The following is a 24,485-nucleotide window of genomic DNA, read 5'->3' on the forward strand; positions in this document are numbered from 1 at the left end:
CTACCATCTTTAACCCCCCCCCCCCCCCGGTTCGTCTCCTGCGTGCCCCCCCTCGTTGTGCGCTCCACTCGCGAGACCGAGCAGCGGTAGGTGGCGACCGGCAGCCGACTGCTGGAGATCGAGGTCGTGCGGCAGCGAGAGATCGAGGCGCGGTGGGCGGCTGCAGGAGGTCGGGGCGCTGCTCCTGGCGCTCCTGCTCCAAGCGGCAAGAGCTGGAGGCGCGACAGGCTGCTGCTGGGGTCAGGTGGTGGGAAGCTGCGAGAACAGCAGCACCGGGAGGCTAGGGATGGATTGGACCGATGGATAGTGGAACGGATAAGGAGGAAAGAAAAATAGGAAAATGAAATAGGATGGAAAATAGAAAATATAAAAACACGGTCATGGATATTTATTTATTTTCATATGATTTAGAATTGTAAACTTAGTGTAAACATAGATGCACAAACACGTCAAATAGCTAAGCTAAAGGTATATTGGTCACTTGAACTCTTCAATCCATTTAAAAAAGTAAAATGAAGCTATTTTGCCAAATATTTTACAAAACGACTCCAGCTCCACCAGAGAAGCCGCTCCGCTAAAAATACTGGAGCCGGAGTCGTTTTTGAAGCAGCCGGAGCCCTGCCAAACAAGCCCAATAATGAAAAGCAGAGCACCTGCTTCCTTCGCTAAAAAAAAACTGAGGAACCGGTAAGGTAATGAAAGCAGCTTTCTGCAATTTCTCTGAACTGTTTACGACGACAGCCTGCTTTAATTTCACCGCAATACTGGCACTCTGCCACGGCTTAGAATGTGGCTCAATGGGATGGGGAGGACGTGGCAACCATGTTATCCGACTGTTCAATTTCCTCCTTCACACTGCATATCATTGACACGAGAAACTGCCTATATATATATATATATATATATATATATATATATATATATATATATATATATATATATATTAAAAAAAAAGACTCCATATTCCCGGGCACAAGGAACAACAGAGAGTTCATGCAACAGCTTCCTTATATAGTTGTGCTATAAGAGATTACAGTGTTTGCTCACAAACCAAAGAATGTATAGTTCGCGTGAACAGTGTTCCCTCAAACAAATGGTAATTTACTCTAAAACAATAAACACCACGTGTACCAAACGCAAAATTCACAATTTACGCTGCTGGCTTGGCGCTGCAAGGAGGCTTCACATTTTCATTTAGTCCGCAGCAGGAGCCACCAGCACTGAAGAAGCTAATAAACAGGGGCATAATTTAGATGCAATCCATCTTCATCTACAACAAAAAATCCCATCTAGCCTCCTCAGCTATCAACACGAAGGGGGTAGATCCTGATTGAGCCTCTTCAGGGAGGGGTCTAGTCCTGATCAGCAGTTCACGCCGCATTGCCCCAAAGCAACAGCTCTCTGTGTTGGGGAGATGAAAGGGTCGATCTTCACCCACAACAGAGAGAAGATGGACGCAAGGAGAATGGACCAGACAATGACAATGGTTGGTGTGCGGTTCTGCCTGCCCATGAGACCCTTGAGGAAGGGGTAGAGATGGAGGATCACCCAGATTGAGAAGAACAGCTTCCCAAAAAGCGGACCCCAGGATTGGTAGCCGCTGTTAATGGCATATGAAATCCCTGCCACCATTCCAACCAGGTTAATGACAAGGACAGTGGTTGGCGGGATGAGCAAACTGGTCCACTTGAACACATAAAGCTCAGCAAAGTCGCCATCTTCATCAGATGCCTTTGAGGTAACTGTGAAGTTGGTATCGATCCCAGCCAACACTTTCAGCAGACCCTGGAACACGGCGAAGAGATGGGCAGAGGTGCCACCAATAACCCAAAACTGTTCATTTCTCCACCAATCTTCAATGCCAACACCACTCCATCTGAGCTCCAATATACCAGTAGCAAAAATGGAGGCGAAAAGAAGAATGAAGAACATCCCAGCATAATTACTGATCTGCACATTACCAAAAAAATATATGAACATTAGAAAGTTGACCATATGATACTCAATGGAAATGGTTTCTGCACAATTTAGCAAAAAAAAAAGGCTGCTGAACTTGAACTTGTGACAGCCTGTTGTTTGGTTGCATCCATCAACCTCACAAGTGAGGTACTTCAAAATAATTGACTATTGAGTAAGAAGAAAAATGCAAAGGGGAAACAAGAACTACATCCCATCCATTCTTATGTATGTGACGTTAACTAATTAGCTTGTCTTAAACGTCATATATTTAAGGACAGAGGAAGTACTTGTTATGGCTAAATGTTGCGCACTTGTACTATTTGTTAGTTCAGTTCAATGTGATAACAGCTACACAGGTTAAAGCTTAATATGGTAGAAAAAGCAATAATGAGAACAGCAGAAATGATACCTAAAAATATTGAACAGAGCAAGGAAGTCAAGAGGATATCTTGTGACTAACCTCAGGAATGATAAATTTATTGGTAAGGAGACAGATAGCAGGAAGCACACAATAGGCGATAAGTGGAATGGATGTGATTGGATAAACGATGGTGTTGATGTAAGCCAGCCTCTCCAGAAGCTTCAACCGCCCATTGTAGCCATACCAGATAGGACAATGTCTGCTAAGCAGAATTTCAACTGACCCAAGAGCCCAACGGAGCACCTGATTAAGACGATCAGAAAGATTGATTGGTGCAGAACCCTTGAAACAAGGCCTTGGTGGCATGCAGTAGATTGACTGCCAGCCTCTTGCGTGCATTTTAAACCCAGTCAAAATATCCTCAGTAACTGAACCATAGATCCAGCCAATCTGAAACATAAAAAGGAAAATCATGTTCTGAGTCCTGGAATGGGAAAAGAGATTCTATGCCATGATACGAAGTTAAACAAATCTATAAACAAAAGAAAGAGGGAAACTTTGCTTGCCACACTAACCTCTTTGCCCCATTCAGTTTTGTCCTCATACCCACAGCTGATGACATGAATAGCTTCCTTTAGTAGAGATGCTGGGTTTGTTGAAGGTGGTATGCCACCTTGAGTCATAAAGGTGGATGCAATGAAAATTGGGGACTGGCCAAAGCGTTTCTCCAATTTCCTCTGGGACATAAGCACTGACCTTTCATCCTCATAACCTAATAGGAGTCCAAAAGTAAGATCAGTAGGAGGTAGGCAACTTGAGTAGTTAACATTCTTTTGTTCTTTTATGGTTAAAAAATCAGACCAAGAGAAGCATGTTTATAATGCAATATAAGCAATTATTGTTCTCAGATCTCTAAGGATAAAAGAAATGCTTAACAGCAAGCAAGCACCTTCAATACCCTCTTCGATGTCTTCCATGTTGAAGATGGGAGCCGAAGATTCTGTTCTCTTCATAATACGGCTTTGGCTATCCATGTAACTCTTGTTCTTCTTCTTTCTTCTACCACAGCAGCTCTTAACAACAATGTTAGGTTCCAGATCGGCTTCGGTCAATACAGGATCATAGCCGTACAAAGCCTGCCTATTGAAACAGCATCCTGTTCCCACATAAACTGGACCCTGGATGCCATCTAGACCTTTCATGTTGATCTGCAAAAACAAATATTATGTGAGCTATGAAATTTTGGTTTCGATGGTTTACAGAGGCACCACTACTCTGTCAGACTTACATCAAAGAAAACTATGTTGCGATTAGCATATCGATCATGCAAGTCAATGCCATCGAATCTTTGTGGAAACTGTACGTAACAAGTTTTCCTTCCTAGTGCAGGATCCATCATGAAGCACATTGCTTCTCTAAGAGCTTTGCTGCTGTTGAAATAATGGTCACAATCCACATTGAGAAGATAGGCACCATTTGTTAGCACAGCAGACACACGAATCTGCCCACCAGCAAAAGGGGTATAATTAGCACAGAATATAGAATACAGTGCATGGGGCAGAAGAGAATTCACGGAACATAAACATACCAGTGCATTCATTGCACCAGCCTTCTTGTGATGCTGGAAGCCTGGTCTCTTTTCACGAGAGACATAGACAAGGCGGGGTAACTCATTTCCATCAGTGTCAAGCCCACCACTGTGCCCCAGGAACACCTGATTTTCCACGTAGAGCAAGTTCAATAAGATCCAAGTTTCATTCATTTTTTTTAAAGAAATGGCTTCATTTAAGTAAAGGGCACCTGAATCATGCCAGGATGATCCCTTGTATTATTCCCAGGCCAAGCAGTTCCATCAGCCATGGTCCAACCCTCTTCAGGCACTTTCTGTGCTTTGGCAACAAGGGCATTGATTCTTACTTTGAATTCTTCATACTCTCTCTGAAACAAAGCATACCAAAGTTATAACCTAAGCAAAAGGTGCAGCAACAGTACAGCAGTGTAAGTTTGAGATTTATAGCTTACCTTCATTGCTCGCCTTTCCTTAACAAATGAAGGTTGGATTTTGTCCTTTAGGTAATCTATTTTTTGAGCAAAGTAAAATTCAGGAGCTCTCGGTTCAATGTTGTGCTTTTTGCAGAAGGGAACCCACTTCCTAGCAAATTCCGCAGTTTCTGAGAGAGCCTCAAAAGTCAACATAGCTGAACCATCATCAGAAACATAGCATGACACTTTGTCAACAGGATAATCCACAGCAAGAATGGACAAAACAGTATTGGCTGTGATCAATGGAGGTTCCTTCAATGGATCCACTGTACTGACAAAGACATCGATGGGAGCCAGCTGTGATGGCTCTCCCTCTCTATCATACCTGCAATATTAGAATTAGGCATATCAACACACAAAATGTCAACACAAAGGAGCAATTCAGTACCCAAAATCTTGAAGAAATGTGCACCAATGTCGCAGCTTACCTCAATGCAAGCCTGTCAAGGTATGTCTCACGGTTGATTGGATGCCATTTTGGGAACTGATCAAGAAGCCAAGACAAGGCAAACCAAACCTCACAGATAACAGATACTAGCCACAATCCATAAGCATCACGCACTGGATGAGTGACACGATACTGGAAGAAGAAGCACAGGATGATAAGCCGGAGAATGATCACTATCCGGTAAAGGTTGAGCTGGTTTGCGGGAATCGGCACAATACGGCTCAGAGGTAGCCGTGCATCATCAACCCTGCCACAAAGAAAATTACAGATACCTCAGTTATTTTGAAGAACAATCTACAATAAACATGAATGGGCACTTTAATACCCCTGTGAGTCCTCTTCAGTGTAAGCTTGTATAACATACCCCCCGTTAATTCATCCCAAGAAATCCAAGTTCCAGTATCCAATGTGAACTTATATCATGCAAACCTAAATCTAATGCACTATAGGAAGTATAATAACATAGGCAAAGGAAGGTAGTTTATACATTTGCATATCTTCACCATTTGAGCCAGTTCCCTCAATGTCTCCTCCTCTAGCTTCTGGATATTTATTAGTCACTTGCATCATATTTTTATCCTGTTTAACCCTCCAGCTCTCAACTCTTTCCTTCCAGTCAACACTATTAAGCCCATAGGAATTCAAGTCCTTCGAGGGATCCACAATCCTCACGGGAACTGAAACCACAGTAAAGAAATATTAATGCTTCCCAACTATAATGCAGATAAATCTGCAAAAGCAGTGATTTGTGATGTATGACAGAATACCTGGGACGCTTGGATCAACATAGCTTGATGTTGGACTGCGGATAGAATGACGGTCAGGGGAAGCATCAGGGATCTCTCCAGACATCTGAAGAAATATTATCAATATGATAGTTGTAAGAGCACATATCCATAAATTAACATTGATAAATGAACATAATGGCATATATTATACCTGCTGCCCACTTGTCAAGCGGGGAATTCGATGATGCGGCTCATGGCGAGCAGATGAAGAAAGATCAGCATCATCTCCCTGACCATGCAGCTGCCACCCTGGTCCTTTCCCATTGCCTTGCTCGTAGTTGAATTCATTGTCAATGTCATCAACATCTTCTTCCTCCTCATCACCGTGAACTCGAGGGCTACCTGAATTTCATCCAAGAGAGTAAGAAGAATTCGTCAACTGTTGTTGTTGAGAATCAAATGGATAAGAAGGCTTAGTCTTAGTTGTCAACATCATAAGGGATGACCACTACACTGCAGCCTTTTTGTTCGCATAAAGTAAGCAAATGATGTGGACTCCCTGATAGTATTATCATACAGGCTATACGAACTCAAAGAAGTCTTACAGAAACCGACCTTTCTGTCTCTTGTATCTAGTCTTGCACTGAGGGCAGCACTGGTTCCCCTCCTTGCGCTCGTACTCATAGCAAGGGCGGCAGACAGGGAAGGCACACTCATTGCAGGCAACAAAGACATCACCAGTGGCTGAAACACCAACAGTGTCACCACAAATCTGGCAGACCTGCCCATTCACGCTTTTCGCCGGCTTAGCCTACATTCGCAAGAGAACAATACAGTCAGCACACATCCAAACAGAAATACACGTGTTAAAAATACACAGTATTCTCTCAGGCACTCCACCAAGGAGCCACCACAGACTGAAAATCAGTCGGTGATCAACTGTATTCTCGGCTTCAAGTCAGGCTAAGAACCAAATGCCCGAAAGGGCGGCACCAATCGGAGAAGACAAACTAATCACATGGTTGTGCAGTCACTAAGGCACGTTACAGCAGGCCAAACAAGGATCTAATTCATCGTCGGTGGAACGATCGAGGGCACAGATTACTAGGTAAACACAGGATCTAAACAACCCGAGGCTGCATTCCGATAGATCTCGGATGCAGTGAGCCTCGACCACTATGGCACTACCCAACTGGCAATTTGCCATGTGAAGCCCGATTGTCCACCGCGCTCGAACATTTCTGAAATTGCAGTGAGGACAAGCTGTGATCTAGTGGCTACGGAAGCATCCCCACAATGAGCAGGGGAAACCAGCGGCGGATCTACAGGGGGGGCTGGGGGGCTCCAGCCCCCCTCCCCCCCCCCCCCCCCCCCCCCAAGAGCAACTAATCACACATAAAATACTGTAGCAAAAACCTTAAATCATTGGGGCGAACCCCGAGCGTCACACCTGTGAACCAACCCCCGCGACCCAGATCCACCGACACGCGCACGGCATGAAGCCGTCGCAAACAGAACCCGAAGGAGCGAGGGCGCAGTCGGGGGGAGGGAGGGCGCACGTACCGCGGCGGGCGCGTCGCCGTCGTGCTGGATCATGACGAACTCGTTGCGCTTGTGCGAGCCCGCCACCATCCCCTTGTTGGCCGCCATCTCCGGCGCTCCCCTCCTCACCGGCAGCGAACGAGGCGCGGGCGGAGACCGATCGGCCTCCACTAGATCCGAGCGGCGGCGGCGGCCACCACCATGCCCAGACCCCCTCTCCCGCGCTCGCTGCAATGCCGCAGTGCTGCTGCCGCTGCCGCTGCCGCCTCTGCTTCCTTCCTCTCCACACCTTCCGTTACATACCACCCCGGCTCGCTGGGTTAGTTTTAGTTGAGTTGGTGGGGAGCCTCCTCTCCCACAGGCTGCAGCGGGTCGGTCTGTCGGCGGCCTCATCGGTGGACCGAATTGCCCTCACACCTGCCGGTGATTTTACTGTTCCCGGAGGAGGGCCTCTCGTCGGTGGACAGAACTGCCCTCCTACCTGCCGGTGATTAGTATTGTTTTTTTGAGGGGATTTTTCTCTTTTAGTGGAAAAAACGGGGAGGAGACGGCCATGTGCACCATGCGTGTTCCGTGGGAGCTGGCATCGGCCGCATGATCATGGGTGTGTGATTGGTAGATGGAGAGAGATCACGGTTGAAATCAATCACAGGCTTGATTTTGTCACTGGTGCTCGTTTATGGCCAAAGCACCAGCTCCGTAGTACATTATAGGAAACAAATCACAATTTGTTTTTATAGTTTGTCTGTAATTCTCAAATTCCAAATGGAGGCTGCAGTTTTTTGTTCCATTTTCTGAAGCCAGTATGAGTTATGACTACACGTCTGCATAGGAAACCAATTGGCCAAACCATCTCTTGACAGTGACTTGTATTTTTTTTCCCCTAGCTTGACTAGCTTGAGGAGCATCACTGGTTTTGTCCCCTTCCTTTGAAACGATTAGATCCCTGTGCAACTGGAAATGCTCAGACTACCAAACACTCCTGGCGGACAACACTTTCTCATTTCATCCACCGACAGGAAACGATGTGTGAGGTAGAAATTCCTACAGTGTGAGGCCGAACAAGCATGGTCGCCCCAACAAGCAAGCGCAGCATTCCTGTCTGCGTGAGGCCGAAGGGACACGTGAAGCAGGAAGCCGGAGGGGGTTTCTGGGAAATCGCCGTCCCTCCCGTGTGACTGAGCTGCAGACAGTGCAGTGCTGCTGTTCAGCTGTTGCCACTCGAGCATATGGGGCTGTTCGGCTGATTTAAAAGCCGGCTGATTTCGACTGATTTAATAGTATTATATGGGAAGAAATAAGCCAAAACAAGCCGAAATAAGCCGGGAAAAGAAAAGCGAACATACTCCTACTGCCAAGAGTATTGTCAACTTGCTGGCTCGTGCTTTGCATTAAACTTGTCCGGTAATCCGTTCCTGTCCCAGTAATGGCAGTTGGGGCGCAGCTTTCCCGGCCGTCGGTGACCTCCTTTTTTTATTGTTGCTCTCTTTCTTTTCTGTGATTGGGTTTGACGGAACACTCCGTGGTTCTGTCGTGATAGTACTGTCTGATAGTTACTTGTTTGTTATGGCACCTAAACTCATGAAAAAGAAAAACTGATGCTACCGATCAACCGTTGGCAAAGTTTTTTTTTGCTGCTAAATTTCGTGCCGAGTCAGAGAATGTGTGCACTAAAGCTCGTCCAGTGAGAATCACACCTCACCAAACACCCAAATTGACGTAGAGCAGGGAGTTACCGTAGCTGACGAGCCTGACGTGGAGCGGCTCTTTCATTACCGTTCAGCTTAGTGAAGCTTAAGCATCAGGTTAGTGTGTGTGTGTGTATGTGTAGATCCGGTGGATGCTTCGCTGGATTTGGAGCGGCATCCACCACCACTAAACAATTAGTGGTCACATGCGCGGATGCGCCGGTGGCACGGCGAGATTTTTAGAATGGAACGTGAGGGAATATTCAGATGACAGAGCAGAGCTGCAGAGAGGCCCTCCAGAGCTGTCTGTCTCTGGAGTCTGGACCGACATGGCATGGCGACAGAGTCTTGTTTATCTCACACAGCTAGACCGCGAAATGAGCATTTTCAAGATAGTGCAGTATCATTTAGCCTTCTTATAGGCCCTTCACAATATTGGCTCTGAGTGAAGCCCGTAAATAAGAGAATGTCTAGGCATAACTTCCAACATTGCAGCTAGTGATGCCTAAGTGATGTGGAAGCTTGAAAAAATGGGAGTGGTGTCAGCTCTGTAGTATATTAACATTAAAGGCAGTAGAAGCAGCAAACATCCATGTGCATAATTTCGTTCAACAAAATAATTACCCACAAATAGATGGTGAAGGAAATTTGACAAAAGGCTGAGTATAACTTGCAGGGATGTTATTTAGCATCAATACGTTGGTACCCATCATATAAACAATGCACATGCTAGTTAATAATTTCATCCATGCAAAATCAATTAATCAACTTAGAAGACGATAATTTCATAAATTATCATAATTCAAAGCAGAAGGGACAAAGGTAGAAATGTTCGCTCTGGCTTGTAAATAAGCTGATGTACGTAAAAAACTTTGATGACTGTTCCATATCCATTGGATCGTTGATGACTGTTCCACATCCAATGGATGGTATCCAACAGCGCAACAGAAGTTCATATCCAGAAAGCACCATTTTACAGTTAAGAGCAACACTAAGTAAACAAGTGGGTTAATGTCATTTACCAATCACGGCAGTAAGCAAAAGAAAGTCCTGAATACAGGTCCCTTCATCCTCCTCACAGTCACACTCACCGTCTTCTTAACACTTTGTTCAGAGACTGCCGGAAATCAACATTTTCCATTATGTTTCACAAAAGTACTTCCAAGTTGATTGTTATGATAGCAAAACCTAGCTTTCACTGGCATCATTCTGACCAAGGTCACGATATACACATACACTTGCTACAGAATGATTCCCTAACCAGCAGGAGTCCTACCCTTGGCCTTCAGAAGCTCACTCAGAGATTTGGGCCCCGCAAAATCATTTGAGAACGATTTCCCATGAGCCACGCGAACAGTGGGATGACTAATACTTGACCTTGATCTACACTTCTCTTCTTTTATCTGAACAAGGGACTTTGGACCCATAAAATCTTCAGGACCATCAAAGTGCTTTGCATTTGCATTAGTATAGTTTGATGATCTAGCAGGATGAGCATGTTGTTGCTTTCTCTTACTTTTCTTCTTCTGTCCTCTGATGGTTGCACAGACAAGAGAACGAGAACAATCTCCCATCAACGAATTTTGCATGCGCTGAGTTGGTCTTTGCTCGGTCTCTTCAGAACCATTCCTGGATTCTTGAATACGACATCTCTTAGTGCGACCATTCTTGCCCTTTGCACTTCTTCTCCTCTCAGGTCTTTGCCCTGATATGTGTCCAATCTCAGTGTTCCGATGATCAAAGTCAGCACACGAGCCCATTAAGCTTCTTAGGTCGAAGAATCTTTTGACATGTCCTTCAGAAGTGGACTTTACAAGATCTAATCTACTCTGTGGTATATGTCCTAAAGTGGTAAAATAATCATGCCCTTGAACTCCTTCAAGATAATTAAGATAACAGCCACGTTCAAAGTCACTAAGTCCTTGTTCCTGGTAATCTGCATCATGATAATCCAGACCATAAACAGTTGGGTCTCCAGTATAATGTTTCACATTAAGCACCTCAGTGTCTCTTTCCTGTGCCAATTGATGCTCAAGATCAATCTCGTTGACGAGTCCATCATCCACAAGCACATCAAATCCAGGGGAGGAATCACGTGATTCGTCTTGTTCTGCATGTTCCATTCCTGAATCTCCTGAACTGTGATCAGACGGCATGGAGCTTTTCATGTATCCAACCTTGTCAGCTGATGTTTCAGGTGCATTAGAAGTAGCTCCATTAAATACGGGACTGCTTGACTCTGAAACTCCTTTCGAGTGATGTTTCTTTATGTGTTCAGGGCTGCCTTGATAAGGATTAGCAAGAGCACATTTCGATGATTCAATCTTCTCTTCTATAGCAGAAATTCCATGTACAGCAATGTTAGCAATGGTGGATCCAGAACAAGTTCCAACAACACTGTTAAAAGTTGGAGGTTCATGTAGAAAGGGGCAACTGCCACCCTTCTTACAGTATGAGTTGTAGTAGAAGTAACAAGGACTAGCTGCCTTGACAGAAGCAGAAGAATATGATGGAAGTGGATCAGCCAAGGGTTTGGTCTGGTTCAAGCTTTCCAATGGCTGCAAGATGATAAGGGTGTAATGAGATAACAAGCACTGTACAAAACTATATAACCAAGAAAGCTAATGAAAAGCTAAGGTTCAGCGAGTCAGTTGAATTAATTCAAGGGATCAAAGCATAAAGTAGAAAGTGGAGAATGTAAGTTACTTCAATAAAAAATTATGAACAAGTTAACAAACAAATGAACGCTTTCTATGCTACAGACAGAAATACTAAATAGCACATGGCGGCCTCTTATCTGTACATCAGGAAATGAATTGATGAACACAAATAAATTCAACCACTGGATCAAATGTACTGTCCTCTCCATCCCTGAACTCATTTACATACATCAGCAACGCCACATGCCCATAGCACAAGAGAAAGAGCATGGAATTGGTCAATGTTGCCGCACAAACAACCATTTTTTTCAGGAAATTACTGTAGACTCCAACCGGCACTGCGCGCAAGGTAGTCCCCAATACTGTAGAGAGTCCATCGGCGGTAGTCCAATAGGTTGCTTGTATGCAATTGATTGCAGTCTAATGGGCTGCCTGTATTGTATCAATAGACTCCATCACTCGAACCAACAAGCCCTCTGGACCAATGTTCCAACATTGCAAATGTTCCTAATAAGTTGCTCAGTCCATTGGCCCAGAGCACTGCCATCTCATCTTTCTTATAAAACCTTTCAACAAAGCAAGATTTTTCAAACAGACTCTGCACATGAAGTCACCAAAACTATAACAGCACAAGCTTGGCAATTGCATCCGTCATTATCAACTATCAAGTACCGAACCAGAGCACATTCTCTACTCATGGTACACAGCAAACACACCAACACAGCGTATCATCCAAGGAATTTAACACAGCGGCCAGGCTCCGATCACTCACGGGGTGGCGGAAGGTGCAGCTCGGATTGACGCAGTTGCCTTGGAACCAGTACCAGCAGCTCGGGCTGAACCGCGCGCCCTCGCTGTGTCGGAACTCGCAATTCGTCCCCTGCAACAAAAACCCCAAACACACCAGAGAGAAAGCGAGAATCTGATCAACCACCAAAACCAACCAATGGGTCCCCAAGCTGTCTCCAACAGCAGCTTTCCGGTGCCGAAACGCAAAAAACCCAGAAATGGCGGCACCGGACTAGGGCTTTACCGCCGAAGGGTTTGGTAGCTAAGGACTAGGGTACTACCTTGGTGCAGGCGAAGCGGGAGGCGAGGAAGGAGACGCAATCGGTGCTGCTCCGCCTCCACCTCGGGTCCTCTCCATCTCCCGCCGCCGTGTCCACCATCGCTTCACTCGGCAGCGGCGGCGGTGCCGGAAATGGGGAGGCGGCGCCGGTATCGATGGCTTTGGGGTTTTCGATCAATGAACTGCCATCAACTAGCCAGTTGTTGATTTCTTCGTCAATTGCATATGGGCCCCTCAAAAGGTCGTGATTTGCCACAGATTTTTACGAGGAGAGTGCTGTTCATTTTATTTTTCTCTTCTTTAGTGAAATTAAGAGTAAATTTCATTTGGAGAACTAACAAAACCCTTTAAGAATTAAGTTTCACAAAAGGACATTTTTTCTACCATCATATTTCAAACTACACTCTTCTAAATGACTAACTCAAATTTGCATAGTTCTACTTCTATTGTCATAACGTAATGCAAAACTTCCAATGCTTGGCTCTGTGCGTTTATAGTTTATCCTAGGGGTTTATGAGCCCCTAGGATAAACTAAACATATGGCATATATGAGCGTTTGTGCGAATACTATGTTTAAATAATGTAATGCAAAACTAAACATATGCTTGGAATTCTATGAATGTCGGAAACTCAGCCAATCTCGAACCTAAAAACAAATTAGGTACAGAATCATGCGAAAACGTATCAAAATCCGGTGCATCGTCTTCTTTAACTATGCATGTTCCGGGGCAATCAAATCCTCCCTCGGAATAAAAGGAGACGAACAAAAGAGACTTTCCATATCTTCACGTAACTTATTGTACAAAAATAGACCCACAATCAGGTCAGCAGTCTTAATAACCACAGAAGTTAGGATTTGTGTTCCTGTAAACTGTTACATATGGCATGGAAATCATTTGGCACCAGAATATCCATGCTGCATAGTCGCTACAGTGTGATTGGAAACCCAAAAAAACCAGCCATCCCATGCTTATTAACAGCAGCGAAAAAAATGCCTCCATTTGCCAAATGAGAAGGTAGAAAACACTTTGAAGTTGCTATGAAACAAAATTTCATCCACCAAAAGTTACAAGGAAAAAATAGGTAGAAACCCAATCTCATTTTTCATCTAACAAAATGGAGGCAGATGCCGTTAGCGACGACAACTCCTCTTCTGTTGCGGATCCAAAACCTTGCCATCTTATTCTTCCTTCGCGGTCGACCAGGTATATGTATCTGCGGTTCAAGAGTTGAACTACCTTATATCGACAAGAATACAAACTTTTAGCTTTTGACAAACTACTGAAGGGAAAGGAATTCAGGTTACCCAGTAAGAAGGTTTATAATCTGAAGCTTCTTCCGGAAGTCATAATGGTCCCCAAAAGCATATACGACATGTCTGTGAGGATTGTTAGATTTCCTCATCACCTTGAGGAATGCTCGTCTCACAGGGCCCGACGATAATAACCAAGAATCTATAAATGAGACCTGGAACACAAAATATTTCCCTTTCAGCTCGCTTAGAATAGTTTAGTGTGTTGTTTCCCCTCAGCACTATTCAAAAGCTTACAGGTTAATTACTTAATTAACAAAAGATTAACTATTGGAAATATTCTCTTTTATTATGTGCATGCCATGAAAAGATTAAATAAAAAATTGTGCTAGCTCTGGCAATAAGCATAGGTAAAGTAACTGACCATAATTTGACAATTAAAACTATTATAGATTGGATCATGTAAATGGCAATCATGTAAACAAGAGCGTCTTAATATTTTCACAACCTGTAAAACAGGAAGAGTTTAATTTGAATAATGTATTACTGCTAGTGTTACATAAGAAGATTTTGGTGAGAGAATTGACAAAAAGAGCTTGATAATAAATGTTTCTATAGTTACAGGATATATCGAGTGCCATCCAATATCTTCCTTCATTTATTTTGATTTGAATACTGTTTGTGGTACTCCATACTTGGCATCAAACAGAAAACAAAAATCGTTATGTACTGGTACCTCATAAACATGAATGTTCTTGTCAGCACCGAATGCATCCAGGAAAGGTGAACTCCATGATTCTGTCATTTTCTATTAAGCAAAAGGCACATCCAGTTAGCCGTTGAATCACTACGATTCACTTAGCATATAAGCTTTAAATGCATAAAGTCAATGCAAATGTAAACAACTAGATCAACTATATATTTCGAACAAAATAATTACAAGGGACCACCAACGAAAAGTGTATATCATATTGGAGAAGAACAATCTTAGTATCAGTGACCAAATACTAATCCATGAAAAAATGTAAGCCACAAATTAAGTATATTAGAGAAAAAGTGAAAAAGATCTGAGCATCTGCAGACCTAAGTAGCAACCCTTTTGGGGGCATCTAACAAAGTGCACATACATTTGATAGCACACTGTCAGCATTCAGCCCATCAATCTATAATCAACATTCAGACCATCAATTCACAATCAACATGCACTGGTGGGCACACTAGTCTACACTGAATTGTTCACTACCATAGTGAGAGAACTTGTAGATGGATGTCATGTCGTCATGCCTAGAAATTCAAATCTAAAAGTTTCTACCTGCAGAGTGGGAAGTAGTTGGTCGAAATTGAACCTGAATGACAGGATAAAAGCTTCTGTAAACAATCTACCAGGCCAGGAAGCTACATGAATGCAACTTTAATCATTGATGTGTACAAAGCTTGTTGGATGAAGATGCTATAATAGAAACATGACCAGTGATTTGTTAACTCTTGATTTATCACTGATACAAATAAAACCCAAGACCATCCGGTCAAAATATATGATCCTATGTACATGTATCTAACAAGTATACAGTAACTTAGGAGATGTAACGGTAAGAATTTTGCAAATGTAATGCAAAACAAACAGTTGGAATGCACACCACCATGGTTACAAACCAGGCAGATGTGAACTGCAGGGTTTAGCTAAACAGTCAATCAAATACCTGAGAGCTTGCACGAAAGGAAAGGCAGACTAATGAAGCATCAGGAATGACACCATCACCAGCCTCAACATCATCATCTTGCGGAGCAGGCACAACAAGAGGCAGGTGCAAAGCCCCGCCATCAGGGGACTCCACAGCCAGATCAGGAAACTTCACAGCATCAGCCTCCGGGATGATAACCTTACTTGCAGTTGCAATCTGAACCATTTCGATCGCAGTGTGATTACCAGTCACCCAAACTCATCAACAGCAACGAAATGTGAGCTACTCCATACTAGAAACAGCTTCATAGGTGGTATACCTTGCCATGGTTCTTGCGGATCTCGGAGATGTCAGCGAAGTAGCCCCTACTCATCTCATCCTTACTGCACTAGACCAATCAGAACCAAACCATCACATGGTACATCCATATTCCACACAGTGCTGCAGAGAAGTTTGCAGCCGTAACTATGAATAGCTAGTAAAACGAGGTGGGGGCAGAGGAGCCTTACAGCCTGGCCTTCTCCTTCTCGATGGCCTCCTTGCTCGCCATCTGATTACCCCAGCAACACGAGAACGACAAGTCACTCTCTCGCTCTAACCCTCAAACTAACTGCAGCTGCGGAGAAATGGAGGAGCGACGGAGACGAAGCGGATACCTTGTGGAGATCCAGGAAGCCACGAGTGAATGCCGCGCGCGCGAGCTGAGGGGCACCGCCACTCTGGACACCGGCTGCGGCGCCGGCGAGGCGGAGCAGCCCACCCGCCGCCCGCCGCGCCCTCAGCATCGTCGTCGTCGCCGCCGCCGCCGCCGATCGACTCGGGTCAGGAGGAGCCGCGAGACTGATCGGGCTGAGTCGTGGAACTAAAAATTTGGGCCGGGCCTACCCTCATCATTTTGGGCCGAGGCGTTGTTTCAGCACGAGAAGAGCCTGGTCCAGGAAGACACATTTGGCCAACGGCCCACGGACTACGGCCCACGGACCACCCCACTACGCAATACGTAATCACCATGAGGAGGCGTATTCCAGTAGAAACCACCGGTTCCACGGAGTTCCAAAACCGGCGGCGCCGAACTGAGCAAAACCAATTGCGGGAGGAGGAGAAGCACGCGACGCCAGCAGACCAATCGGGATTCCCCGTTCAGATTCCATTCGGTTCGATCCCCTCTCCTCCGTCGCCGGCGCCGGCACCGTTCATGGCGTCGCGCTCCTCCTCGCAGTTCGAGTAAGCGATTCAGTATCCACTATTACTCGATTCGGCTTCTCCTTTTGCTCCACCAGTGATCTCACTGACTTGCATCGTCCTCTCGCATCAGCGATCCGGCGGCGGTGAGGCGCCCCCCGCAGCATAAGCGGAAGCCGCCGTATATGCTGCTGCTCCCGCTCGTCTACGCCCCCGTGCTCCCCCTCAGTACGCTCTCCACCCTCCGCCCCAATCCCCCTTCATTTGCTGTGCTGACTTGTGTTTCGGTTGGTTCGACCTCGACGGGGCAGTCAGGATCGGGCTGCGGAACAACCCCGTGTTGAGGGACCGTCTCTTCTACGGCGTCCTCGCCGGCGCATTCGCCCACGGCGCCTACCTCATGTACGTCTTCCTCCTCTCGCCGCACGCTCGTGCTCCCCTTTATGTGCCCCTGTTTTTATTGGATGGTCGGTTGTTCTGCTGGAACATTTCTGATGCTGCGAATTCTGGCACAGCTTATTCTCTTAAGGAAAAACTATGGCTCAGCCTGTTTGTGCTTGGCTGGTAATGCTGATGGCTGATAGGAACACCGAACGGCTGTAGTTTCACGACATTATAATATGGCAGACATTGCAACCCCCCAGCAATATGGTATCCAATTGTAGAGCAAACAAATGTGCTTGTTAGTGAGCTAGAGACAGATGTATATTTGATAATATCTGGTAAATATTCATCAGGAGAGAAATAGTAGAAGTCAGTAATGTTGATGGTGCTCGCTATGAAACTTACATTCAGATAAGTTGTTTTCTTACTTGTACCAATTACAAAACATGAGTGGTCATATGGCATCTGTATCAAATGCAGAGCAGAACTTGTTGTTGTAAGTTCCCTTATAGTATAACAAAAAAGAAAAAAGGCAACTCTGCACAGCCACATTCGAAAATAGGATATCTGGCAATCACAGTTTTCTTAAAAAAAGAATTAAAATGAAGGAAAAAAGAGTGTAGCAGAATATGATCATATGAACTTAACAATCTTTATGTCTCACCATCTGAGTCATGATCACTATATTGTTATGTTTCCCACATGGAAATGATTAGTGACTTGGCCATACTATGATCAACATAAGTTGGAATAAAGCAGGGTAAAGTATCCAAGCTGCCAAAAGTCAGAGTTGATCCCTATATACAGTTGGTCTACTTTCTGTGAACATCTGGGTGCATGTTATAGGAAGAAATAAACTATCAAAGAGAATTGTATCTAGGTTTTATGATAATCTACTATATTATGAATCTATCCAGGGTTGGGGTTGTCCTAGAACAATGTATTGTTAGTTTGTGACGTGGAAAATTCCATGCATGCTTATCTTTTCTTTGATTCATGAGGTTATAATGGGAATAGGAAGCACACATGAAACTCTTATGGCACTGGAGTTGAAAACTTGAAACGAATCATTGTGTTATTGAAGTACTTGAAGTTTAGGCATGTTAAGTGAAATCCTCCATGAACTAAAAATCATGTGTCAGCAAAGAACTTGACCTGCATTGATCTAGGAGTCCTTAAGTTCAGGATGTGAAAATCATAGCCCTATTGCCATCCCATATTGAATTACCCTTTTACTGTAGATGAGAGTGAATAGCTTATATAATTTGTGAACCTATGCAGCAAATGTGAGTACCGAACATGAAACAGGAACTTCTCTTCTAATTTCCAATTGTCACTATTATTTTCAACTGATCCTGATATATGTAAACCTTGGCACAACAATCCTGGTTACGCCAGGAGTATGAACCTAAATGAGTAGACTATGTTCTTATATATCATTGGAAGTATGAACCTAAATAGGTAGACTATGTTCTTGTATGTAGTTCCTCTCTGAAAAGGTGCCCCTGCTTTTGCTGTTCTTTCTACTGTTTTTACATTGATGATGGTGGTGCTTATGCACCAGATTTTGTGACGTATTGTTAGTTTGTGACGTATGACATGATTATCTTTTCTTTGATTCATGATTCATGATGTTATCATGGGAATAGGAAGCACACATGAAACTCTTATGGTATTGGAGTTGAAATGAATCATTGTGTTATTGAAGTACTTGAAGTTTAGGCATGTTAGGTGAAATTCTCCATAAACTAAAAATCGTATGTGCGAGCAAAAACTTGACCTGCATTGATCTAGGAGTCCTTAAGTTCAGGATGTAAAAACATAGTCCTATTGCCATCCCATATTGAGTTACCTTTTTTACTGTAGATTAGAATGGATAGGTTACATAATGTGTGAACCTATGGAGCAAATGTGAGTACCGAACAAGGAACTGGAACAGCTCTTCTTATTTTCACTATTATTATTAACTGATCCTGATATATGTAAAACTTGGTACTACAATCCTGGACACAGGGTGTAAGAACCTAATGAGTAGGCTATGTTCTTGTATATCATAGGAAGTATGAACCTATATAGGCAGACTATGTTCTCGTATGTAGTTCCTCTCTGAAAAGGTGCCCCTGCTTTCCCTGTTCTTGCTACTGTTTTTACATTGATGATGGTGGTTCTGTGCACCAGTGTTTTTTTATTCTGCATATGTGTGTGTTTGTCATTTAATCGCTGTATCTTTCAGTTGACCTATCATGCCTGATGGCATGGCTAGTGGTTCATATTGAACTTATTTGCTGCAACTTCCATGTCTCAATTTGTTGGTCCATATGCGCAAAATTACAGACAGATTTTCTCCATGAAAATAATTTTTATTATTTTATGTGAAAGCCTACTTTAAGCTAAACCATGAAGACATACAACTGAACATTCTTATTTGTAGCTCCTGTCTGGAAAAGGAAACTCGGATGTCGTGCTGTTCTTGCATGTGCAAAGTAGTTTCCAAGTCTGTATGTCTGTTAGTGCTTCAGTGGGCCTGTCATGCCTGATGGTGATGCTATCATTTTCCCTATAATAATGTATTGTTAGTTTGTTTCGAGGCCCTGGTGTTATAATCAGAATTGGCGGCTCACAATAAACTCTTATATAGCACTTTAAGTGAAATGGACTTTCATGCTAATGTCTAACTTTTGTAAAGATTGGATGGAGATTTAATGCTTTGGGCCGATTTAACCTGGAGTATATCCAAACTCACATTCTTGTATTGAACTACTTGGGCATATGGGTATATTACGTCAAATCCTCTATGAAGTAAAAACTGTGTGTCAGCAAAAAGCATGATTTGCATTGTATAATCAAAGTCCAGGGTGTGAGGACAACAGTCAAATCATTGTCTGTTTGCCATCCCATATTGAATTGCCTGTGTTTTCAGAATGAATGGCTCATATAATATGTGTGAACCTATGAATGAAATGTGAATTCTGAACGAGGAACTGGAACCACTTTCTTAAGTTCTACTCTTACTATGAAGTGTTCTTGATACATGTAAATCTTGGTGCTACAATCCTGTTTACACATTACATATTAAAGTAGGGAGAATGGGCTAATCATTTCTATAGTTCCTGTCTGAAAAGGCGCCCCTTCATTCTTGCTGTTCTTGTTTGTGCAAACTGGTTTACACTGCCAATGGTTGTGACCGCATCTACCATGCCAGTTAATTTTATTGTGCATGACTACCTATCTTCACGCTTTCTAGTGATAGAATTGCTGTATGCCTGTATCTTTCTGTTGTCTTTTCATGCACTTATGCCTGATGGCAGTTTCGTATTAAACTAGTTCCCTGCAACTTCCACGCCTCTTTGAATTGTCCATGTGCACAAATTTACAGATAAACTTTCTTCTTGACGATAATTCTTAAAATTATTATATAGCTGTGAAATCCTATGGTAACCCACAAAGAGATACGAGGTTGACATTCTTGTATGTATTTCCTGTCTGAAAAAGGCATCCCATCTTTTCTTTTTGTGCAAACTTGTTTCCAATCTTTTATGTCTGTTAGTGCTTGATTTGTTGTGAGTGCTTGTCGTGCCTGATGCCGTTATTAGCATTTTCATATTGAACTTGTTCTTGCAACTTCCATGTTTTCTCTATTTGGTTTGTCCATATGCACAGAATTACAGATACACTTTCTTCATTAGGACTTGAGGGTGACTCTTATCATTTTGGTAGTGAAGATCTATGCTAGCATAATCCGCAAAGAGATATAACCTGGTTGTTCTTATCTGGTTTACCTTTGTTCTTTCAGATCGGAGCTATATGATGTAGAGAGCAAATGAGTTGCATCCTTCTAAAGATCAGGAGATGAGTTTTCAGACCGCAATTTTGATTATATTGAATCCGCATTGGATAAGGGCTGACTGGGTCTTCAGATTGACTAGTGTGCCATGTACCTACCTATATTTCCTTCTGCTCATGCTATTATGTTTGCCAAAAGGATAGAGTTTGAGCACTCGAAATAATCCTGACAGCGAGAAATATATATCCATTCATAAGTCATTGGCTTGCGTTAATGAATGATTTGATTATGTTAGATGCTACTGGTACATCGGAATGATTGAAATGGTACTCTTAAGGTGGGTGGGTGGGGGGGGGGGCTTTCAAGCTCTGTAAGCAAAAGCATGATACCAGAACCCACCAGGTAACGAATGGCTGGTTACGATCTTTCCTGGTGGCTTCTTTTGTGCTCTTTTTCTCAAGTCGATCCACAACGTTTTGCTCCGTGTGAGATGGAAACACACTTGTAAATCTCTCTCCTAGTGCTACCTGTTTCTCTGTTGATGCATGGTCTTGTTACCATCGTCATGGCATCATCACCAAACAAATGCGAGCATACGCCTCTGTAGCTGGCATTCGGCATTTTGTCCATTGCACAGCTCAGCTGGTAGTGATGGTTTAAGCATCAGGCCGTGGGGACACGGTCTTTGTTATCGACGAGGCCGGCAGCTGCTGTGGTGTGCGCCCGTGCCGTCTTTGGCTGCTTCCATCATCGCATGTACGGATTGGACTCGGACAGCAACCCTCCTCTCAAATCCGCACCAGCTGAACAATTGTTTAACCGCTTAACTAAAAAATCAATTGTTTAGCCGGGTCGCTCCACAGCTGCACACGGCAATGCAAGTGGCGCCTTGATCCGTCAACTTAAGATTTTTCACGCTGCCGCAGTGCTGATTGGCGGATTAACTTCGCCATCTGTAAATTTTAAGCTTTTATTTTACATGATGCTTTTCTCACTCTGTGAGGAATAAGTAAGCATAACTACACATACTTGTACTAATATTATTTGCAAACAACGAGTACGAGTGGATCATTAATTATTTTGATCCGGACCGTGTACTGTACGAGAAAGATACCCCATGTCCTCCAGGGCACGTTGGGGCACCGCCGCTCGTGGCTAAAAATAAGCAGCCGCGCCTGCACGGGGCCGGCCACTGGCTCCATTTTTCCTCGGCAGCTTTGCGTTTGCGGTGCCCTCGCGCGTTCCTCCCGGCAACAAGTAGACCCCTGTTAAACAGTTCACACCCCATAAACTCCGTAAAAAAAACATCACATAAAATGTTTCGACACATACATGGAGTACTAAATGAAATCTATTTACAACTTTTTGCATGGATGGACTGTAAATCGCGAGACGAATCTAATGAGCCTACTTAATCTATGATTTGCAACAGTGATGCTACAGTAACATTCGCTGATTGTGGATTAATCATGAATTAATTAGGATCATTAGATTCGTCTCGCGATTTACAACCCATCTGTGCAAAAAAATTTATAAATAGACTTTATTTATTTAGTACTTCAAATTAGCAAGATTCTTTCGAAAAAATTGCGTTTCAAGGGCCTCAATTGATTGGCGTGTCGATCGGTTACTTTAAGAGAGGTCGGTGTCAGCAATTAATTACGGATTTAGAAAATGCGCCCAGTGTGCCGTACATATTCTCTTGGTCGGGTCCAAGGGAGGCCGAGGGGGCACGGTGCGAGATACGGTTTCAGAATTCTGATCGAGGTTCCTGCAATGCGCCGAGAGGGAGGAGATCGAATCTGCGCGGCAACAATGCCGATCCGTTCGAGAGGCAGTATGCAGGAGTGCACGCTGCTTCGTAACCAAACCACAGCCAATCAAAGCATCATTGGCAACATCACTGACTGATTGGCGATTGGTCGTCGACACGCGTCGGGGTGTATGTAGTGTAACGGCTAATTATAGTGGGTAAGATAAGATGAACCTCAGCTCAATCATTAAACAAGATCGGCCAAATCCAAATAATCGAACCGGGGCAGAATGGGGGCTCGAACAGCTCCACCGGATCTGGGCATCTGGCCGGCCACAGGCGGAAGCGACAGTCGAAGCGAGGCGCGGAGGCGCAAATGCATCTCAATTACAGCAAGCCAGGAACAATGTCTGGGATCCAATCTCATCAAGTTTGCGACAACTTTTCGCGGATCTGCCATTTCAGCGAAGACCGGAAATGATTCGGGAACAACATTTCAAGCTCCAGATCGGAGCAGATCGGGGAGCCGGCGAAGGGTGGGGTGCTTTTAAAACCAGAGCCCCCTCCCTTGCTCTCTCGCCTCCTACTCCACAACAGCAACAGCAATGGGGGAACGAATCCCCAACTCATCAAAGAAGAAAAGGAAGAAGAAAAACAGGACACAACATGCATATACACGCGCGCGCGCGCACGGACGGCGCGCTAGATCCACGGCGTCCCGGCCTAGGCGGAGCGGGCGAGGCGGGAGGCAATGGCGGAGTGGTACATGGCGTCGTGGAAGGACTCGGTCTGCGCCATGCGCGCGCGCAGCTCCCGCGCCTTCTCCTCCGTCAGGCCCCCCATGAACGCCCTGCCCCTGCCCGCCGCCGCGGCCTCCTTGGCCGCGTCGGCCGCGGGCGCGGGGGCCTCGATGTAGTCGGCCTTGCCCGACCACCCCAGCAGCGGCGCCCACCACTTGCCGCTGCCGCCCTCCCCGCCGCCCGCCGCGGCGCGGACCACGCCGGCGCGCGCCCGGGCGGAGGAGGATGACGCCGCCGCCGCCGAAGCCGCCGGGCGGGCGGGGAAGGAGACGGAGGCCGCCGCCGCGCACGGTGACATCGCCATTCCGGATCGGTCGCTTCGCTTTGGAGCTTGGTGGTTGCTTTTGCTTTGGTTGGAGCGAGGAGATGGGGGAGGATGCTGGCGGTGAGGTCCTCGGCGGCAGGGGTGGGCGGGGTATTTATAGCGGCCGGAGCGGGGACGGACGGGGGAGGAGGAGGGATGGGATGGACGAACGGATAAGACCGCCGCGTGGACACGTGCTCACCATCCTGGTACGTGGCCATTAACGGCGTGACAGCCTGTACAGCAAACGGTTACTATTTCCGCAGGGCCGTCAGGTCACTGACGCGTGGGTCCAGGTTGTGGGCTCAGGCGCTGGCGGTGGTGCTGTTTTTTTCTGGCCGGGACGGCGATGCCGTTGGGAGCGGTTGTTATATGGAGGGCGCATTTGGGAAAGCTCCGACTCGGCTCCGGCGGCTCCGCACGTAGCTTTCGGACCGGAGAAGTCGGAGCCGCATCAAACAGGCGCAGCAGTGGAGCCGCTCCTAACCATCTGCAGGAGGAGCTAGAGCCATTTTTGTACTATATTGATGGAGCCACAAATTGCAGCTCCGTGGCTCCGGCTCCACACATGGAGCCCTCGGCGAGGAGCCCAAACAAACAGGCCTGGAGTAATGGAGGCACGGAGGACGGGAGGAGAGCACACACGCAACCTAATCTGAGTTTAGGGTTAGATTCTCCTGTTGTTGTGCCTACGTGCGTATAGTAAGGAGTAGTTTGATCTTTTCGTAATTTGCATGTTGGTTTAGTTCGAATTAGATGAATTTTGAGAACTAATGGACTAAATTTTACTTTGATGTAGAATTAAACTTTAGTCCCCTATTTGGATCACATAATGGACTAAAATTT

At 45.0% G+C, this 24,485-nt stretch overlaps 5 protein-coding genes across 6 annotated transcripts; 1 reads left to right on the forward strand and 4 right to left on the reverse strand.

Moving 5' to 3' along the window:
- Positions 1-990: 990 nt before the first annotated feature.
- Positions 991-7,423, reverse strand: LOC120697567 (probable cellulose synthase A catalytic subunit 1 [UDP-forming]). The gene is made up of 14 exons (XM_039980839.1): positions 7,103-7,423; positions 6,155-6,350; positions 5,751-5,941; positions 5,579-5,663; positions 5,299-5,488; positions 4,792-5,058; positions 4,343-4,688; positions 4,121-4,258; positions 3,909-4,034; positions 3,609-3,821; positions 3,270-3,528; positions 2,896-3,092; positions 2,420-2,770; positions 991-1,950 (listed from the first exon to the last, which is right to left on the reverse strand). Exons 1-14 carry the CDS (start codon positions 7,187-7,189, stop codon positions 1,363-1,365), a joined length of 3,234 nt encoding a protein of 1,077 aa, XP_039836773.1. The 5' UTR covers positions 7,190-7,423; the 3' UTR covers positions 991-1,362.
- Positions 7,424-9,588: 2,165 nt separating this feature from the next.
- LOC120697568 (zinc finger CCCH domain-containing protein 34-like) lies at positions 9,589-12,701 on the reverse strand. Its single transcript, XM_039980840.1, has 3 exons — positions 12,500-12,701; positions 12,202-12,309; positions 9,589-11,327 (listed from the first exon to the last, which is right to left on the reverse strand). Exons 1-3 carry the CDS (start codon positions 12,596-12,598, stop codon positions 10,026-10,028), a joined length of 1,509 nt encoding a protein of 502 aa, XP_039836774.1. The 5' UTR covers positions 12,599-12,701; the 3' UTR covers positions 9,589-10,025.
- Positions 12,702-13,248: 547 nt separating this feature from the next.
- LOC120697569 (mitochondrial ATPase complex subunit ATP10-like) lies at positions 13,249-16,290 on the reverse strand. Of its 2 annotated transcripts, none has more exons than XM_039980841.1 (7): positions 16,089-16,290; positions 15,942-15,982; positions 15,752-15,815; positions 15,451-15,648; positions 14,487-14,558; positions 13,805-13,965; positions 13,249-13,713 (listed from the first exon to the last, which is right to left on the reverse strand). In XM_039980841.1, the coding sequence occupies exons 1-7, from the start codon at positions 16,215-16,217 to the stop codon at positions 13,596-13,598; spliced, it is 783 nt and encodes a 260-aa protein (XP_039836775.1). In that variant the 5' UTR covers positions 16,218-16,290; the 3' UTR covers positions 13,249-13,595. The 2 variants fall into 2 exon arrangements, with proteins under 2 accessions (XP_039836775.1, XP_039836776.1); XM_039980842.1 differs by having other exon boundaries at positions 15,752-15,820; positions 16,089-16,241.
- Positions 16,291-16,478: 188 nt separating this feature from the next.
- On the forward strand, positions 16,479-21,076 carry LOC120697570. Its single transcript, XM_039980843.1, has 4 exons — positions 16,479-16,656; positions 16,748-16,842; positions 16,926-17,016; positions 20,792-21,076. The coding sequence occupies exons 1-4, from the start codon at positions 16,628-16,630 to the stop codon at positions 20,820-20,822; spliced, it is 246 nt and encodes an 81-aa protein (XP_039836777.1). The 5' UTR covers positions 16,479-16,627; the 3' UTR covers positions 20,823-21,076.
- Positions 21,077-22,946: 1,870 nt separating this feature from the next.
- LOC120697571 lies at positions 22,947-23,722 on the reverse strand. Its single transcript, XM_039980844.1, has one exon. It carries the CDS (start codon positions 23,637-23,639, stop codon positions 23,259-23,261), a length of 381 nt encoding a protein of 126 aa, XP_039836778.1. The 5' UTR covers positions 23,640-23,722; the 3' UTR covers positions 22,947-23,258.
- Between the last annotated feature and the right edge of the window lie 763 nt (positions 23,723-24,485).

The sequence above is a fragment of the Panicum virgatum genome, chromosome 3K (genome assembly GCF_016808335.1).
Source record: "Panicum virgatum strain AP13 chromosome 3K, P.virgatum_v5, whole genome shotgun sequence".
Classification (NCBI taxonomy): domain Eukaryota; kingdom Viridiplantae; phylum Streptophyta; class Magnoliopsida; order Poales; family Poaceae; genus Panicum; species Panicum virgatum.

Coding starts and splice junctions, on each gene's coding strand:
- LOC120697568 (XM_039980840.1), bottom strand. CDS start 12,598: ATGGTGGACACGGCGGCGGGAGATGGAGAGGACCCGAGGTGGAGGCGG. Junction 12,310..12,499: donor CCCGCTTCGCCTGCACCAAG/GTAGTACCCTAG, acceptor TTTTTGTTGCAG/GGGACGAATTGCGAGTTCCG. Junction 11,328..12,201: donor GCTGCACCTTCCGCCACCCC/GTGAGTGATCGG, acceptor ATCATCTTGCAG/CCATTGGAAAGCTTGAACCA.
- LOC120697570 (XM_039980843.1), top strand. CDS start 16,628: ATGGCGTCGCGCTCCTCCTCGCAGTTCGA. Junction 16,657..16,747: donor CGCTCCTCCTCGCAGTTCGA/GTAAGCGATTCA, acceptor CTCTCGCATCAG/CGATCCGGCGGCGGTGAGGC. Junction 16,843..16,925: donor CGCCCCCGTGCTCCCCCTCA/GTACGCTCTCCA, acceptor TCGACGGGGCAG/TCAGGATCGGGCTGCGGAAC.
- LOC120697571 (XM_039980844.1), bottom strand. CDS start 23,639: ATGGCGATGTCACCGTGCGCGGCGGCGGCCTCCGTCTCCTTCCCCGCC.
- LOC120697567 (XM_039980839.1), bottom strand. CDS start 7,189: ATGGCGGCCAACAAGGGGATGGTGGCGGGCTCGCACAAGCGCAACGAG. Junction 3,822..3,908: donor CTGGTGCAATGAATGCACTG/GTATGTTTATGT, acceptor GCTGGTGGGCAG/ATTCGTGTGTCTGCTGTGCT. Junction 2,771..2,895: donor AAACTGAATGGGGCAAAGAG/GTTAGTGTGGCA, acceptor TTTATGTTTCAG/ATTGGCTGGATCTATGGTTC.
- LOC120697569 (XM_039980841.1), bottom strand. CDS start 16,217: ATGCTGAGGGCGCGGCGGGCGGCGGGTGGGCTGCTCCGCCTCGCCGGC. Junction 14,559..15,450: donor CCTTTCGTGCAAGCTCTCAG/GTATTTGATTGA, acceptor TTTGCTTAATAG/AAAATGACAGAATCATGGAG. Junction 13,966..14,486: donor AGAACATTCATGTTTATGAG/GTACCAGTACAT, acceptor TTTGTGTTCCAG/GTCTCATTTATAGATTCTTG.